Below are 18,843 nucleotides of genomic sequence, written 5' to 3'. Positions count from 1 at the left end.
ACACTAACTATCTAATCAAAGGTGGAAGATGAAGGACAGCAAAGGCGAAGGCTCCTCCCCCCCATCCCTCCAGCCAAAGCTAGAAGAAGTGTTTTGCTTAGTGCGACGAAAATCTTTTACCACCTACCTTGAAATTGTTATTTCTTCTTGTTCTGTTTAATAGATCAACTGTAAAGTAATCTTCCTCATTAATATCACTGAATCCTTTAAACATTTTAAACACTTCTATTAGATCGCCTTGCATTCTTCGTATTTTGATTTGTTTTTTTTCTTAATAGTGGAAAATATGTTACGAGAGGGTACGCATATGCTTATGGCATTGTTCAATATTGTGGTGAAGGCCTCCCACAATTTATCAATATCTGTTTCCGTCGAAATTACAGTCCAGTCAGAATTATTTAAAATTGATCAGTCTTCCGAAATTCGCTCTCTGATAATTTGGCACCTTTTCTTTACTAGCAATTGCTTTACTTTCATTCATCTTGATGCTGAATGTGATTGTTCGGTATTCGCTAGAACTAAAAACTGGACCAACATTTACTTCGTTAGCTAGATCAGCTGTCGTTGAAAAGATAAGGTCAAGTATATTATTTTCCCGAGTCGGTTCTTGAGCGTGTTGATGTAAATCACTTTCTAATAAATTTGTGTACAGGTCAAGTCCTGTATGAGAGTTCAACGGTTCGCCCCATCTTTTCACTGGCAAGTTAAAGTCCCCCACAATTACTGCCTCGCAGCTGCTACTTGTTTCAAATATTAATTCACTTAACGCGTGGTCGATATCAAGAGTCTGCCCTGGCGGTCTATAGATTAGTCCAACTACTATTTTACGAGACTTACTTTTAATTTCAATGAAGACCGTGTCCACATGAGTTATAATATCTGGAGGAGGAGGAAGAGGAGGGTACAGTGCAGTTTATATTAAGAATGGGAAAGGAGAATGGAGACTGACAAAGAGGGAGGGAGAGATTGTGAGCTACCGAGTGATGGATGGAGAGAAGACCAGGGAGGATCCGATAGACTTTTACCGGAAGAAGTGGAGAGACGATGAGAAATGTGTTAGGACAGTTAGGTCATCCTGGAGAAATACCAACTCCTACTCGATCAACAACAAAAGAGAGGAAATGTGTAATTACTACCAGAAAAATGACCAATAGTGTATCCAGTCATGTCTCCTCCCAAATCTCCTGCTACTCCCCTTTCCCCCAGCAGGCAAGCGGGCTCCCCACTGTGGCTCCCTCTTCCGGAATGAGTGGCTGCCGCGAAAACGAAGTCACCGCCGACGCCACTTGATAATTTCATTCAGCACCACCTTTAGGGCGGAAGTGGAGCGGTGGTGGTGGTGGTGGTGGCGGTCCAGCGGGCAGCTGTTACTTGCCCGAAGGTGACTCGTGCTGTGGTCCCTTTTGCCGCCCCGCGCGCACCCCACCCACAGTCCCGCCCACCGCCACCCAGACCCCGCCCACCGCCCCCCCTCCCGGCACAACGCCCGCCGCGGCGCCGCCGCCGCTGCACGGCCACGGTCAGTCAGAGGCGAGACTCTGGGGGTGGAGAACGTGTACGTCTGGCGCTGCAAACTTTGTGATTTCGTTCCTCCTCTTCTTCCTCCTCCCTCCCATCACTGAAACGAAACTTTATCGGCAGCCACGTGCCTCACTGGCAACGACGCGGCTCCAGTGTGTGTCGCTCCCCGCGGCGAGGAGCCCGCCGCGTGTGGAAGTTAATTTTATGTTCGCGAGTTGAGTTTTTGAAGCGGCAGGAGAGGAAAGATAGCCAAGTCCGTGTTGATGTTTTTTTATTGACGAAGGGAGTGTGTGAAGGAGCGGCGAGGCAGTGAGTGCCCAGCGGAATAATGCGTGACGGAGCGAGTGTCGGGGCGAGTGTCGCTGCCAAGTGAACGGAGATGGTTTCTGCGGCGGCGGTTCTGCTGCTGTGCCTCCTCGGGGCCCCCGGCGTATACTCAGGTAAGGAGGACTTGGCACCGACTGGTTGGTCCACGCCTTTCGGCGTCCTTTAGTATTAACTTGCTATTCATTGTTTTCCATTTACTTTCTTTTCATACCAACATATACTGCTTCTGAACCCGCCTGTTGATACTGCCTTACCAGTATCTTGACCGAAATTCTAGTTGTGTATTAATAGTTCCCAAATTAAACTTCGCGGAGGAAATTATATTGTAAAACAAATGAACAAGAATTTATATAAAAAAATATGTATATGCATACCTATGTACACACATGCTTTCAAAGTTGAAATATCACATTTAGGTCACTTGATCTCTCTCTCAACCCCTCCCACTTATTAACTATTTATCTTTCCTTCTCATTTCCAACGGATTCACATTTCCACCAGCGTCATGCGTCGCCATTAACCCTTCATTCATTTCCTGCGTTTATGTGTGCAATTAACTGGCTTTTATGACTCGCCTGCTCACCGTTACCTCCCATCCATTTCTCACTCACCTCGCCCTGCCACATCATCATCACCGTCCCGTCCCGTTCATTCCCTTCAGTGAGACTCTTCCCTTCCGTCTGCCTCACACCACCACCGTGCTTTAACTTTTATTTCGACAGTAATGACAATTGGAACCACACCCGCTTAACTTTCCATTATCTTGCTCGCTCTCTCCCTCCCTTTGTTTGCGTGATGGTGGGCCGAGGCGAGCTGAGAATCGATCCTCACACCCCCGACGTGGCCTTCCCAGGTGTCGCCGCGGGGGTGTCGCTGGCCGGCCTGACCTTTCCTCTCGGCTCCACGGTGACGCGCGGTCGATAAGTCTCTCATGAAGTATTCAAAGTTGAGGATGCACTGATGTGAGAGAGAGAGAGAGAGAGAGAGAGAGAGAGAGAGAGAGAGAGCACTAGAGTCACGTACACCGACGTCAATGGAAAGACATGCATCAGTATTTTTAAGACTGTATGGACGTCTCTCTCTCTCTCTCTCTCTCTCTCTCTCTCTCTCTCTCTCTCTCTCTCTCTCTCTCTCTCACACACACATCAGTGCATCCTCAACTTTGAATACTTCACGAGAGACTTATCGACCGCGAGTGAATGGGGAAAGGATGTGAAGCGGAAATTTATCAGGCAGGACTGTGAGGTAGGGCGGAGTGAGGCAATCAGGCATGGGAGGCAGGTAGGCTGTCAACAGAGGCAGGTAAGCAGGTAGGTAGGTAGGCAGGTAAGTAGGTAGGTAGGTAGGTAGTCATATGGTGACGTAAGCAGGCAGGCAGGTGAATGCGAGTGCCACAAGGCCACGGCTCGAACAGGCTCGCCGGCATCCACACACACACACACACACACACACACACACACACACACACACACACACACACTAACGCCGCCCCCCCCCTCTCGTCACCTCCCTCCGCCCCCCATCACATTAGTTCTCCTCCGCCGCGGCAAACCTGCAGCGCGACGATTAAGCTCCTGGGTGACAGACTTGTGTGCGGAAGGGAATGCAAAACAACGGGGCTATTTCGGCTCGGAATTGACCGGGAAATTCGACTTTCGCTTGGAAGCAACAGTTTCGGCGGATTTGCATACATTCCCGATTTGCATACGCTCACGACTCCAGCCGGCCTCGGTTCTCGGCTTGCTTCGGCTAGCTGGGTGGCTGGTGGCAAGGGAATGGGAAAGAAAGGATGGGTTGCCGGGGTTCGGAGAGGTGGTGGTTGAGAGGACGGAAGCAACGCCTTGTCAACACCTTTCTGCTTTTTTTTTTTTCACTCATATCGTCTCTATTCACGTTTACGACCATTTTCTTTCCCTGTTTCTAGATTTGCCTATATCACATCTCCTCCTCCTCCTCCTTTACCTCTTATTCCTCCTTCCGCACCTCCTCCTCCTGTTCCTCCATATATTCCTCCTTCCGCATCCTTCCCCAACCCCGTCTTCTCTTCCTTCCACACTCTCTCCTCCTCTTATTCCTCACTCCAAACCTACTCCTCTTCTTCCTCATCCTCCTCACATCCTTCCTTCCGTACCTCCTCCCCAACACCGTCTTCTCGTCTTCCTTCCACTCCTCCTCCTCCTCCTCCCTCTGTGGTGGCGGCCTTGATATCGGTTCACCACAAGGGTCAGGTAACGCCGGGGTAGTGTCACGGCACCTGGCTGGCTGTCAGTGGCCGCCGCTGCTGCTGCTGGTGAAGGCGACCAAAGTGACGCTCCGCCCAGCCAGACACAATGGCCGATTAGATTCCCCTTCTCTAGTATTTCGGTTTGGCTATTAAGATGCTTTGTTTTCTCCTTCCTCTCTTCGCTGGGTTTCTTCTGTGTCTGTCTGTGTGTGTGTCTGTGTCTGTCTGTCTGTCTGCCTCATCGAATAAGCTTTGATCTCAAGTGACGGATCTTTGGGTACGGCTGCAACCTCACACCTGCACAAAACCCAGGAGGTCAGACTGACTGACTGACTGACTGACTGACTGACCCTGTGTGTGTGTGTGTGTGTGTGTGTGTGTGTGTGTGTGTGTGTGTGTGTGTGTGTGTGTGTGTGTTTCGTGCCTTGTGTAACTGTACTTTTATCGATTTTTTGTCAATATGTTTTCCTTTTGTCTCGCGTTCTGGTTCCACTCATTTCACTGTTTAAAAGTCACATTCCTCTCTCATACATTTCATCTTCGTGGTATTTATAGTGATCGAAGAAAGGAAAATCAATAAAAAAAAACGACAAAATTACACTAAACGCAACATCGCCTGACCTCACCCCCCCAAAAAATAAAATAATAAATTGCTTTTATCTCATGCACTTTATTTTATTGTTAGAGACTTGGTGTTTGATTTAGATCTCTCTCTCTCTCTCTCTCTCTCTCTCTCTCTCTCTCTTAGGGTGCTTCACACCTGTCAACTTCCCACTTCAGAATTACCTCCGTCAGTCTGCCCACAGTCACGCCTCTCAATATTTTTTCTATAGTAAGCTGTGAGCGACTTTTCGTTTTCTTTTTGCTGATATGATACAAAGTGGGAGGCGTCAAGTGCCCAACCAGATGACTATTAGGTGGAGGGATAGAAGATGTACAGGTGTGAGGGAAGGGGGGGGGGTATGTGGAGCAATGAAACGAGGTAATGCAGATGTGAGTAGTGTTCAGAGAGGTGTTAGTAAAGAGGATAGATGACAGCATGGTGTAAGCAGGCATGTGGGGGAAGGTGCTAAGAAAGGGATGAAAGCAACGCCTGGGAGAAGATGCAAAGGAGGAGCAGGTGTCAAGGGAGCAGCGACAACAGTCAGTGCCCTGGAGACTCAAGCGGCAGAGGCTGTGAAAGCGCCCCACACAACTTTAAGCCTTCAACGTTAATGCAAGGCTGGTATACACGCACGCCGCTGCCGCTCATCAACGGGCAGTGGAAAGGGCTAGTGAGACATGACCTCAATAATAGGTCCATATTATTAAACGTCTCGGGCTCCCATTACGACTATTTTCTAAGGCCACAGAGAAGATTAACCAGGTTTTCATGGGAGGTGATTTTCCAGTTCGTGTAAAACCATCACCAGGATCACAAAACAGTCCATTAAAAGCTACAGCAACTTCTACGGCGAGAGGCTTTTCAAACGGGCGAACTGAGGCTCCGATACGTTTATGAACACGGACTTTAGACTAATAAGGAAGATGCAACCTTTCAGCCTCACCTCACTGGGCCGGCAAGAACCTCGCGGGGAGATTATGTTTACTTACACCGGATTACACTTAAGACACCGACCTCGACCTCCCCGTTCTCACGCCAAAAGGGCCTCTCCTCGTACTAAATCTCGCCGGATGAAGGATAATCTCCCATAGGTCTCAGGTAATGGAGAGGGACGGGGTGAAAGAAAAAAAATCCTCGGGTTGGGGGGGACGCAGGAAGAAGGGGCAAGAAAAGGGCCGAAGCTTCACCACGATTCAAAGGGAAGATAATATGGGCCCGTAATTAAGTCTTCGCGAGAGGGTAGTGGTTAGGTTAGGGTGAGGAGGGCGGGCAGGACACTGGTGGCCTCGTAACCTACCGCGGCCACCCTCCTCCCGCCCCTCCCTTCCCCCGTGCCTCCACTCCGGTCCAGCATGTCCCGCGTGGTCAGCAGGGCGTGCCTCGTCGGGCCGTAACGGGCGTCTCACGAAGGTGTGGTGGGAAGGGAGGAGGAGGAGGGGAAGAGGAGGGAGGAGGATGCTCTGCTCCCTCCCCTCTCCCCACAAAGACGAGTCGGTACAGTAATGAAGAAGCTCGTTTAATGTTGCTTTTGTGTTATCTGACTTTCGTTTTTTTTCATTCATTATCAATATCGTAATCTTCGTTTTCTCCCTCCTCTCGTTTTTTCTCTTCGTTTTCCTCCCTCTCTCTCGTGTGTGTGTGTGTGTGTGTGTGTGTGTGTGTGTGTGTGTGTGTGTGTGTGTGTGCGCGTGTGTGTGTGTGTGTGTGTGTGTGTGTGTGTGTGTGTGTGTGTGTGTGTGTGTGTGTGTGTGTGTGTGTGTGTTTTGTGTGTATCCAAAAGACGAAAAACGACAAAATTGGTCTGTTAGGCCTACTATAGATCACCAATTTTTTTTCTATAAACGGGAGAAAAAAATCATAATAAAAACTCTCTCTCTCTCTCTCTCTCTCTCTCTCTCTCTCTCTCTCTCTCTCTCTCTCTCTCTCTCTCTCTCTCTCTCTCTCTCTCTCTCTCTCTCTCTCGTTCTGTTCAGTAAATATGTACGAACTAACAGGTTGACTTTCCCCCAAACTGGTGTAACTAAAGGGACGTGATTTATGTTCATGTGGTGGGTCATTCGATTCTCAGTACACGAAACCAAGAAAACCATCCAATCTCGACTGCTATGGCCCAACTGTAAAACGCAAATATACCACGGTGTTGAACGCTTCTGCAACATGATTTAAGATGTTACGGTCATATTGTTGATGAATATTAAGTAAGGCAAGAGGTCTGAAGTAAAAAGTTAAGGAAAAAGGAAGAAGAGATAATGTAAAGCTAAGTGGTGGAGTCCTTGAAGTGGAGGGAAATATTCAGGATTCTAGTAATGTAAATGGAAGAAGAGGTAGACACTGATATTGGGAATGGGGTTGAATAAAGAAAAGGAGCGGGAACTGTGAAAGACCCAAGCAACATAGTACGGGCAATACGGAATGCATGCAGCAAGAGACACTACTCGTACTCGGGGATCGTGAGGTCGGCAGTAGTGTCTGGAGGTGAAGCACTTGTGTGGCGTGATCTGGAAAGGTTAAGGGTGAGAGCACTGGAAATAAACATGCCAGGGAACATCTATAAGGTACGCAGAATATGGTCAGGAACAAGGCGGTGTGGGAAAGGTGTGGCACGGACAAGTCTTGTGGCACAAGGTACAAACCGAGATGTGCTGCTGCTGTACGGTCAAACAGAAAGAGTGAAGATAGAAAGAAGTGGTATGATGAATCCCTATCAAGGAAGGTTTTGGTAATAGCCGATGTCGAAGACGGAAAACAAGATGGCGTGATATGGAACTATGATTGTTTGAGACGAGAAATGATAATGGCAGCTTCACGCGACCTGGCAAATGCATGATAAACAGCAGTCGAATACATTTTGGACGGGAGAATGCAAGAACAAGAGCTATTCGTCTCTTTGGAAGAAAATCACAAATTGAACTACGGACTATAGAGTGAACAATAAGCGATCCAATGGTAAAGCTTTGCTGCTTTTATGCTAATACAACAAAGGCATTTCTCTCGGCCACTTTCGTCTTAGCGTCATCTCTACACAGTCCCATCGTACTTACCAGCACCCTAAACTACCACAGGGACTATACTAACACCCTTTACGAGGTTGTACAAGACGCGCTGCCCGTGATGGTAACAGAGCTCCGAGGGAAGGGTGGCGGGGATGGGACGGTGGTGCCGGGGGATTGGTGGCAGTAGTAGCGGCCGGCGACAAGGGGGTAACAAGCGAGTAACGGGGCAATTTACAACCGGCGACAAGACCAAAGGGCTTGTAAGGCAACATGTTAACAGCAGCCTCGAAGGACAGTAGCAGCTGTACTTGTGGTCACGCTTGGGGAGGTGCGGTGACGGTCGTCGAGGGGATGAGATAGCGTGAGGGAAGGAGGGAGGAAGGAAGGGAGGGAAGGGTGAGGAGGCGGAAGAAGGCAGGAAGGGAGGAGGGGAGAAGGGAAGAAAAAAAAAAGGACAGAGCTTGATGAGGACAGAGGAAAGTTGGTTAGCCGGAGTGAGGAGGATGTGTGAGGAATACTGAGTGTGTGTGTGTGTGTGTGTGTGTGTGTGTGTGTGTGTGTGTGTGTGTGTGTGTGTGTGTGTGTGTGTTGGGGATGCTCTAATGTGTGAGAGAGAGAGAGAGAGAGAGAGAGAGAGAGAGAGAGAGAGAGAGAGAGAGAGAGAGAGAGAGAGAGAGAGAGAGAGAGAGAGAGAGAGAGAGAGAGAGAGAGAGAGAGAGAGAGAGATAGAGAGAGAGAGAGAGAGAGAGAGAGAGAGAGAGAGAGAGAGAGAGAGAGAGAGAGAGAGAGAGAGAGAGAGAGATGGATGGATGGAAATGAGAGGCTGGGAAGAGAGGCGGAGGGGGGGGGGGGGGCCCAAGTGGGAGGGTCAGCATAATACTCATCCATTCATAAGTACAACATAGAAACCGCTACACTCACAACAATATACACTCAGACCAGCATCAATTATCACCAGCTCCGTCCCTTGCCATCCATCCCACCACTTCCATCTCAACCCTTCCAAATTCCAACTTGTATCTCTCTCTTTCCTTCTTTCTCTCTCTCATTCTCAACACTATCACCATCTCATCACTTCCACCTCAACCCTTCCATTCTTACTTTCTTCCTCTCATTCTGAACACTATCACCATCTCATCACTTCTACCCCAACCCTTCGTTTTTACTCTTCTTTCCTTTCTTTCTCTCTCATTCTCAACAGTATCACTAGGTATCTCTTCACTTCCACCTCTACCCTCCCTTCTTACATGTATCTCTCTTTCCTTCCTTCTTTCACTCTCATTCTCACACTACTTCCACCACAACACACCGCCACCACCGTCATCAGGACCACCACCAACCACCATCGGCCAAACAGCCTCCATTACGCCCGACATGGTTTTCACATTCGTAACTATTGCCACCGCCCACTACCGGTCACTGGCACGCCTAATAGGTCTGCCATCATCACCGTTATAACCAGCACCACTACCAGCGTTCAGGATCAGTCATGGAAATGGGACGAGAAGTGGATAGTAATAAGAGGGAGAGAGAGAGAGAGAGAGAGAGAGAGAGAGAGAGAGAGAGAGAGAGAGAGAGAGAGAGAGAGAGAGAGAGAGAGAGAGAGAGAGAGAGCAAACATTTGACTTCGCTTCAGACAAACAAATACAGATAAGATAGGCCTCTCTCTCTCTCTCTCTCTCTCTCTCTCACTGTGTGTGTGTGTGTGTGTGTGTGTGGGTGTGTGTGTGTGATGTTAGAGGCATGGAAAAAGGTCCAAAAATCTTCTAACACACACACACACACACACACACACACACACACACACACACACACACACACACACACACACACACACACACTCCTCCCCCCCCCCCCCCACACACACTTCCTAAGACCTCATCAATAATTTTAATAACTTTCCTCCAATAACTTACCAAAAAAAAAACATACTGAGTGGCTGAATCTCGACCTTTTAAAGAGGAACGACTGAGGCTGAGACGTCAACTTACCTACACGAAGAAATTATTTGACACATCTTTTTCTCGCTAACGTTATTTCATTACGTTTACCTCGGTATTAATTTAAGATTCATTACGTTCGTTTTTTTTTTTTTTTACAGTAGAGGAAGCAGTTCAAGGGCAAAAAATAAAACAAAAGAAAACAATAAAATAAAAGGCCGCTACAAAAGGGACATAATATTAACCATTTCGTCGCCCAAGCCCGCACATTTGACAAGGCTTTCATCGGAGTTGTAGACCTTTCCTTGGGTAGATTTATGACTCTGTTGGTAGCCCGACTAATCTTCTCTACCATCAAAGTAAAAGAACTCTCATTAGAACGCATTTCACCTCCTTATTGGCATGTAGAAATAACTGATATCAGAGTCGGAAGCATTTAAGAATATCCAAGTTTTGCGCTCTTCGTGGAATCAATGGCAGATTTTAATCCTTTACGAGAGAGAGAGAGAGAGAGAGAGAGAGAGAGAGAGAGAGAGAGAGAGAGAGAGAGAGAGAGAGAGAGAGAGAGAGAGAGAGAGAGAGAGAGAGAGAGAGAGAGAGAGAGAGAGAGAGAGAGAGAGAGAGAGAGAGAGAGAGAGACGAAAATTTACTGATATTGACTTAAAGAAACGTCATAGTGATGCTTCAGATAATAACACGAAAGATTTAACGAAGTAGAATCATTCCTTGTGTTGACCGTAAACACAAAAAAACATATGAACTTTTAAGAAGAGGCGACAAGAAGGAAATATTGCGTGGAAGGCGAAGATTGGAAGATTCCTTGAGTGGTGGTGGCGGTGGTGGTGGTGGTGGTGGTGAGAAACAGAGATTGTGAGGCGCGATGTGGCAGACTCAGGACAGCGAAGATGGGAGGTTAGTGAGGTAGAAGGTGATGGTGACGCTTGATGGAGGGTTAAAGGAAGGGTAGAGACGACAAGGGAAGGGAAGGGAATGGAAAGTAAGGTGTTAGTGAGGCGAGAAAGAGAATCAGGAAAGAGAATTGAGGAAAAAATATGGTTATGTAAATGGTGATATGTGATGGAGGGTAAAAGGTAGGGAAGGGAGGGAAGGCGAGAAAGAGAATCAGGAAAGATAAGGGAGAAAGAAAAAATATGGTTATGTGAAAAAAGGGTGATTCTCTCTCTCTCTCTCTCTCTCTCTCTCTCTAAACGAGTCATCTTCCCTTCTGTGCCACGGTCGACGTTCATGCCTCGTAATTCCAAGGGTGAAAGGGAGAGAGAATAAGGGAGTAGGTTTGGGGAGGGAAAAATACTCTAAGGAACTGTCATGCCTCGCAGTAGGACCCATCTGTCAGGGAGGGAGGGAGGGATGGAGGGAGAGGAGAGAGGGGAAGAGAGAATACCCACGGCTACTCACTCTCTCCCTCTCTCACTCTCTCTTTTCCTTCCCTTCAATCCTTCCTCACTTTCTGCTGCCTGTTTCTCTCCATACACCAACATAGGGAAGGTACGAAATCTCTCCCCCCCCCCCCCCCACACACACACACACACCATAGATTACGAGGGAAGGAGAGGAGGGAGAGGATAGACGATGGCTAGGGAAGGAAGGAAGGAAGGATATTAAAGATGATAGTTAGAATGGGTGAACGCAGAAATAAAACATGAGGCTGTAATGACCGGAGAACGAGAGCTGATTTATATGATCGATCCAAAGCCATCACATTCTTTAACATCACTTTATTCGCAGAGCCTGTTTGCATCTAGGTCTCTTATACACTACACTTTAGGGAGTATACTTAAACATTTCTGAGGTCAAGGACACACATTTGACAAGGCTTGCGTAAGACTTTGGGGCATTTGCAAAGGTAGTTTTATGACCCATCTGGTAGTTTCTTTCCTTTGTGCCATGAACCTACAAAGACACTCATTATAACACGATTGATCTCCTTTTCGGCCTTTGGATATAGTTGATGTGAGAGTTAGAAGCGTCTGAAAATACCAACCCTTGTCCCTTCGCAGCATCCCATCCCACGGCTTCGTGCATAATACATGAGTTGAAACAAATGAGACTCAGAGAATACAGAGACGTTTAAGGTGTTAGTTTACCTGAGTTCACGGAGGGAGAGAAGATTCTGTCGATGTTCCGTATCCGTTCTTACCTGAAATCAAGAAAAAAAAGTTAGTTAATCAATGAAGAATTGTTGGAATACATACTAACGAAAGCTGTGCTGTGGAAAGGCCCGTGTAAGGGTGTGTTTTGGGGATGCAGGGAGGGAGGGAGAGAGGGAGGGAAGGAGGTAGACAGATAGAGAGATAGACACACACACACACACACACACACACACACACACACACACACACACACACACACACACACACACACACAGTTTCTTTACAGACTGAGAAACTGACCGTGTGTGTGTGTGTGTGTGTGTGTGTGTGTGTTAGTCTGTCTATCTCTCTATCTATCTATCTCCTTCCCTCCCTCCCTCCCTCCCTCCCTCCCTGCATCCCCAAAACACACCCTTACACGGGCCTTTCCACAGCACAGGAAGACAACCAAGGAACAATATAACACACAACTAAAAGTAAACGAAGAAAACTTTCCGCCACAATCTCCGGCCGTGATCTCAAAACATTCCAATTAGCGGCCGCAGCGGAGAGCATAAAAGTTAACAGGAGCTCGGATTTCATGGCCAAAAATTCGAGGTACAGGGCTCCGGAAACGATGCTATCTCTCTATGACTCGTTAGTAAGAAAGATCAAGTCCCGAATATATGTCGTAGTAGTAGTAAAGTTGTGGCCTCTAAATAACCCTAAAAAGACGACGAAGAGGATGGAGATAATCTAGCCTGGACGCGGAGGAACCCTAATTAATTCCATCACAATAAAGAAAAATAATGTACAGGTAAGAGAAAAAAGATAAATGAGGCTTGAGTTATAATTATATTCCTGAGCACACACACACACACACACACACACACACACACACACACACACACACACACACACACACACACACACACACACACACACACACACACACACACACACACAGAAAAAAACCCTGCAAACATTGTTTTTATCTTGCGTTTGATTACTCATTTTATTTTACGATTTGTAGCTGGAAACGTTGATTATATGCTTGTTTTATTTTATTTGTTCCGTGCATTATGTAGAAGATTTATGATGGAATATGCCCAACACATGCCTCCAGTTGCTCTTTTTTTATATAATTCGACCATTTTCATAATTCGTAGCGTACATTGTGAGATCAAATATACGAGGGAGTAGTATGCCGAACACAAGCCGACTGTAACACCTCTTTTGATCATTCACAACGTTCATTGTAAGACTGAATTAATGATAAACAAACACACAGCGAACATTAGGTATTTTAGTCTTTATTTTGCGTTTGATTAGTACTCATTTTATTTTACGATTTATAGCTCGAAACGTTGATTATAAGCTTGTATTTTTTTCCTGTTGCGTGCAGTTAAAATAAAAACGAGATTATGCCCAACAAAACCTTCCAGTTTTTTATTTTATTTAATTCGTAAGGTAGTACACTGCAAGATAAAATATACGAGGGAATATGCCTAACTCAAACCTCCAGTTGCACCTCTTTTTCATATAATTCTTAACGTTCATTATAAAGTCGAATTAATGATACGTTCTACTTTTTTTTTCCCACAACGTCACACCTGGCCGCGGTAATTGCCTGCTTGCTGTATAGGTCCACGCCGCGCCGCTGGAGGGTCGGGGGGAAGGGAACACTACAGTAATTATATGTCATCAAATCCAGAGCAACACAATTTACATCCAGGACCCAGTGACCTCATCTCTCTCTCTCTCTCTCTCTCTCTCTCTCTCTCTCTCTCTCTCTCTCTCTCTCTCTCTCTCTCTCTCTCTCTCTCTCTCTCTCTCTCTCTCTCTCTCTCTCTCTCTCTCTCTCTCTCTCTCTCTCACTTATTCCTTCAACATCATTACCCATCGCCGGGATAGATCACATAATTAGGCGATCAATTAGCCTGTCGATATGTTCTTCTCCCCCTTTTTTCCCTTCACTTCACCGAGTTGTTTACAAGAGCAATTAGCAGTAATGGCTTCGCTGGGCACCTATTACCTTCGGCTGCCGCGCTGTTCCGGAGATTAACGATGATTTGAGGGCAGGGTGTGCTGGGGCGTGCCGGGCTGCCGCGGGAGAAGAGTTGCCCGAATGATGGAAAGATTTGCTCACCTGGGTCATAAGTTTCGGTGGGGTTCCCTCTGCACCCCGTAAACTGTTGCCTTGCTGGTTGGGTCTTGGTGGGTCTGGCCGCGCTAAGGTTAGATGGGGGAAGGTTAGGAGATTAAAGGGAAGGGGAGAATTGAGGAAGGTTAGGTGAAGGGGAGGAAGTAAGGGGTTTAAGGGGAAGGGGAGGAGATAAGGGGGTTAAGCGGAAGGGTCCGAAGGGAGACCACTAAGTTTTAAGATGAAAGGGGCTAGGGAGGCCAAAAAGTTAAGGTGAAGGGGACACCATAGAGTCAAGGTGAAGGGGACACCACAGAGTTAAAGTGAAGGGGACACCACAGAGTTAAGGTGAAGGGGAGACCACAGAGTTAAGGTGAAGGGGAGACCACAGAGTTAAGGTGAAGGGGAAACTGCAGCATCAGCATGAGGGGAAGGCACAACTATCATATCCATTCTGACGCCGATGGTTCTGCTCTGCATTACTTCATCTCGACAGCTCAATAAGAACTACACAACCCAGTGCTGCATGCTATTGAAAGCTAAGCCTCTGACCTTGCCGGTATGAATGAAGCATTTCTGAAATGGTGTTGAGCTACTTCTTGGTGTCAGGCAAAGGCACGAAATTCAAGGACTCATAGAGCACACATGTACTAGTATTCAAGATGGTGAGGCGAGATTCAAAGGTGCTGACTGGGTTCGTTTTCTGTTGTTCCAGATGGGCCGCCGGTGTTGCGGGAGCACCCAAGCAGCGTGGTGGTGCGCCGCAACGAGCCCGTCACCCTCAACTGCGCCACCTCGGGGGCTGCCCGCATCAGGTGGTTTCGTGACGGCGAGGAGGTGACCACCTCGCCGCAGGACACTCGCGCCCACCGCGTGCTGCTGCCCGCCGGCTCCCTCTTCTTCCTTCGCGTGACCGCCACCAAGAGGGAGAGCGACACTGGCACCTACTGGTGCGTCGCCTCCAACAGATACGGCGCCACTCGCTCCCGCAACGCCACCCTCACCGTGGCCACGCTGTCCTCCGAGTTCCAGAGCGTGCCGGAGCCCGCGGTGAAGGCCCGCGTCGGGGACACCGTCAGCCTGCCCTGCCGGCCCCCCCGGGGCACCCCGCGGCCGGAGGTCACCTGGCTGAGGGACGGCCGCCAGGTGAGCGACTCGAGCCGCGTCCGCGTCACGGAGGACGGCGACCTGGTCATCAGCAATGCCGTGGAGAAGGACTCGGCGGTGTACGTGTGTCGCGCCCGCAACGCCGCCGGCAGCCGTGAGGCCCCCGCCACGACGCTGTCCGTCATGAGTAAGTGTGTGTGTGTGTGTGTGTGTGTGTGTGCGGATGGGTGGGTGGGTGAGTGGGAAGGTGTGTGTGTGGGGGGCGGGGGGGGAGTGAGTGGGAAGGTGGGGGGATGGTGTGTGTGTGTGTGTGTGTGTGTGTGTGTGTGTGTGTGTGTGTGTGTGTGCATACACTCCCTCACGCAGGTCCTCTCCCTCTCCGCAGCTCCGCCCTGGTTCGAGGAGCGGCCGGCCAACGTGACGGCGGCGTCGGGCGTGGTGGTGGAGCTGGCGTGCCGGGCGCGGGGGTCGCCGTCGCCCAAGGTCACGTGGCGACGGCTGGACGGCAAGATGCCACTGGGGCGTGCCACGCTGGAGGAGCAGCGGCTGGTGCTGCAGGAGGTGGCGGCCGCGGACTCCGGCGTGTACGTGTGCGAGGCGGAGAGCGAGGCGGGCCGGGCCGCCGCGCGTGCCACGCTCACCGTCGTCGACGCCCCGGAGCTGACGCAGCGGCCACAGCACCTGCAGGTGATGGCGGGCGAGGACGCGAGTGTCTCGTGCCGCGTGGAGGGCGAGCCTCGCCCGATGGTGGTGTGGCGACTCCCCACGCTGGACAGGACCGCCCTCCTTGCCCCCGGCCAGAGCAGCGGCCGCGCCTCCGTCAGCGAGGACGGGCACACGCTGCTGCTGCGCCAGGCGGCCACCGAGGACAGCGGTACCTACTACTGCTGGGGCGTGAGCACTGGCGGCGGCGTGAGTGCCTGGGCGGAGGTGGTGGTGGTGCTGGCGCTGCCCCCGCCCGTTGTGGGCGTGGGGCCACAGGACCAGAAAGTGGCCCCCGGAGGCGTGGCGACCTTTCGTTGCGAGGTGGTGAGCGAGGCGGCCGAGGCGCGGGTCACCTGGCACTACCGGCCGGCCGCCCACCTGCCGGCACGACCCCTCTCACAGGGCGACGCCGCCCCCGACCCTCGCCTGTCGCTACCCGACAACGGCGCCCTCATCATCAAGGACGTGCGCCCGGAGGACGCCGGCATCTACAGCTGCCACGTGGAGGCGTCAACGGGCCGCGTGGAGCAGAGCGCGGCGCTGCGCGTGTCTGAGGATGCGGGGGACGCCGAGCCGCTGCCGCTGCTGCCGGCGCCGCCCACCAAGCCGCGAGTGGTCGACGTGAACGGGACGGCAGTGCGGCTGAGCTGGCTGCCCAACTCGCAGGAGGGCGGTGAGTGGGCACAGTGGTACTCGGTGGAGTACTGGCGGCGGGGCTGGCCGGAGTGGCGCGTGGCTGACGCCGTCACCACGCAGGAGTCGTGCGTCGTGGACCAGCTCGCCCCCGGACACACTTACACCTTCCTGGTGCGCGCTGTCAGCAGCCGCGGCGCCTCCTTTCCGAGCCCCTGGTCGGACCCGGTGACGGCGAGGCAGCGTCGCGAGTCCGGCCTCGACGCAGACCAGGTGCGTCAGGCCCGCCGCCGCCTCGGCCGCCCCGTTCTCACCCTCAGCGGCGCCGCGGCCACCGCGCCAGACAGCGTACTGCTCACCTGGGAGTTCCTGGCCCCGAGCGAGGGTGCGGTGGAGGGCGTGCTGGTGTACTCGGTGGCGGAGGGCGGTGGCGGCGGCGGCGTGCAGGTGGCCACCGTGCTGGGCGCCGCATCCTCCTTCTCCTCCCACGCGGTGCACGGCCTGAAGCCCTTTACGCCCTACACCTTCTTCGTGGTGCCTTTCTGGCGCAGCGTCGAGGGCACGCCATCCAACTCCTACTCCCTCACCACCCCCGAGGACGGTACGTGTGTGTGTGTGTGTGTGTGTGTGTGTGTGTGTGTGTGTGTGTGTGTGTGTGTGTGTGTGTGTGTGTGTGTGTGTGTGTGTGCACCTCTCCATGTCTATCTCACCCCACCTCTTCTCCCCACAGTGCCGCTGGAGGCGCCCGGCGACGTGCGCGTGGCTCACCGCGATGAGGGCTCCGTCCTAATCCAGTGGTCGGCCGTGGAGGGCGCAGCGGTCCGCGGGCGGCTGCTGGGTTACCGCGTGACGCTGAGCCACAACGGCAGCCACAGCACGCAGATGGTGGCGTCGCCCTGGCTGGAGGCGACTGGCTTGCTGCCCGGCCGCCTCTACACCGTGCGGGTGGCGGCGCTCACCAAGGCGGGGGCGGGGCCGTCCAGCGACCCTGTGCTGCTGGACACCCGCAGCCCTGAGGAGGCTCAGGTGGCGGGGGATGGTGGTGGAAGCTCGGTGCTATACGCGCCGCCTCAGCCTGCTTGGTTGGCTTTCCTCTTGGTTCCGTTATTGGTGGTGCTTTTCCTAGCCACGCCGTGGTACGTCAGAAGACTGCGGCGTAAGGCACCTCCGCCTGACCCGCCCCACGCCCCCTCCCTGTACCAGGACCCGTCCCTCTGCCCCGACCACCACTCCGTCAACATGTACAGCGAGCACAAGCTGTGGCGGCCCTCGGAGAGCGACAAAGACTCCAGCCTGTCCTCGACCCGCCTCCTGAGACCCGACCAGCTGAACAACGAGTACGCAGAGCCGCGTGTGCAGCGGCCCAACGAGGCCACGGAGCCCTACGCCACCACGGCCCTGCTGGCGCCGCCCTCGCCCCACCTCAAGCAGGGCACGCCCTGGCGCCACCACAGCGACGACTCCGGCGTGCAGGTCAACTGGGCCGCCATCCTGCCGCCGCCCCCTGCCTGTCCGCCGCCTCCGGATCTTGATCTGGGGGATCCCAGCAACGGGGGTCCTCACAGCACCCGCCGGGTGTGCTCGGGTGCCTCTCAATACGACAACATGGGAGGGTCAGACAACTACGGGCGGCCTTGTGATGCCGCCTCGGAGCACACATACGAAGCCTACACGCAGGTGACGCCCACTGATGGGCGTGAGAGCTTCCTCACCTTCAACACACTCCAAGGCCCCGGCTGCCGGCGGGTTCAGGTGGAGTGCCACCCGCCGCGGCCAGAGTCTCCGCGCAACAAGACTCACTGAGGAGCGCGCGGCCACACTTGGTGCTACACGTCATGCTGGTGGGTGACAAGTGCCCCGGTGGAGAGCAATGGTGTCGGGCATCAGTGGGGCGGTGTGCAGGGACTACACCAACCCATGGGACATCCGCACCGCCCCGCCCCGTCCCCTCCCCCCCACCCGTCCCGTTTCTTCTGGTCCGTCAGCTCGTAGGCTGTGTCCTCGCCAAGTATCTCCGGGGACTGTTCCTTAGCGGTTCATCCTTCACACCCTATCACAAAATAGCGACACCCCCACGGCCTAGTTGTACGCCCTCCACACCCTAGTGACACACCCTCTTCGCTACGCTTACCACACCCTCTCGCTGACGCTGCGTGATATTGTTTATAATGAGGTGCCAAAAGAGGCCGGAAAGAATCTGTTTTGGACTCTGGCATGTGTTTATAGTGCTAGTCATTTGTTTATATATATATGATCAAAGTGATATATTTTTCTATTAAAATCGTTCCTTTGAAATTGAATTCTTGAGTTTCCTGATCTTGTTTCTAGTTATGTTTATCACCTCTTCCATTGACACCTAACACCACATAATAATAATTGGTATCTGCATCAGTGTCACTGTAATTGCACTCGTAACACGACAATCAATACCAAAAACATTCACCACTACTATCTCTACTCAAGGGAATCCTCATCTACTTATCACATGTATTCAACGCATCTTATCAAGGCGTTTCAAGACTCGGTTTTCATACGTTCATGCCCACAAGCCTATGC

At 51.5% G+C, this 18,843-nt stretch overlaps 1 protein-coding gene across 1 annotated transcript; it reads left to right on the top strand.

Annotated features, from left to right (window-relative positions):
• The first annotated feature begins 1,521 nt into the window (after positions 1 to 1,521).
• Positions 1,522 to 18,587, top strand: LOC126995450 (roundabout homolog 2-like). The gene is made up of 4 exons (XM_050855003.1): positions 1,522 to 1,961; positions 14,558 to 15,136; positions 15,335 to 16,888; positions 17,018 to 18,587. The coding sequence occupies exons 1-4, from the start codon at positions 1,901 to 1,903 to the stop codon at positions 18,088 to 18,090; spliced, it is 3,267 nt and encodes a 1,088-aa protein (XP_050710960.1). The 5' UTR covers positions 1,522 to 1,900; the 3' UTR covers positions 18,091 to 18,587.
• The last annotated feature ends 256 nt before the right edge of the window (positions 18,588 to 18,843 follow it).

This window comes from Eriocheir sinensis, chromosome 8, assembly GCF_024679095.1.
Source record: "Eriocheir sinensis breed Jianghai 21 chromosome 8, ASM2467909v1, whole genome shotgun sequence".
Taxonomy (NCBI): Eukaryota; Metazoa; Arthropoda; class Malacostraca; order Decapoda; family Varunidae; genus Eriocheir; species Eriocheir sinensis.
This window is presented reverse-complemented; position numbering and strand designations above follow the sequence as displayed.

Excerpts from the sequence above, each read along its gene's own strand:
- LOC126995450 (XM_050855003.1), top strand. The coding sequence starts at position 1,901 with ATGGTTTCTGCGGCGGCGGTTCTGCTGCTGTGCCTCCTCGGGGCCCCC. Across the intron at positions 15,137-15,334 it reads CACGACGCTGTCCGTCATGA|CTCCGCCCTGGTTCGAGGAG; the intron begins GTAAGTGTGTGT and ends CCCTCTCCGCAG. Across the intron at positions 16,889-17,017 it reads CCTCACCACCCCCGAGGACG|TGCCGCTGGAGGCGCCCGGC; the intron begins GTACGTGTGTGT and ends TTCTCCCCACAG.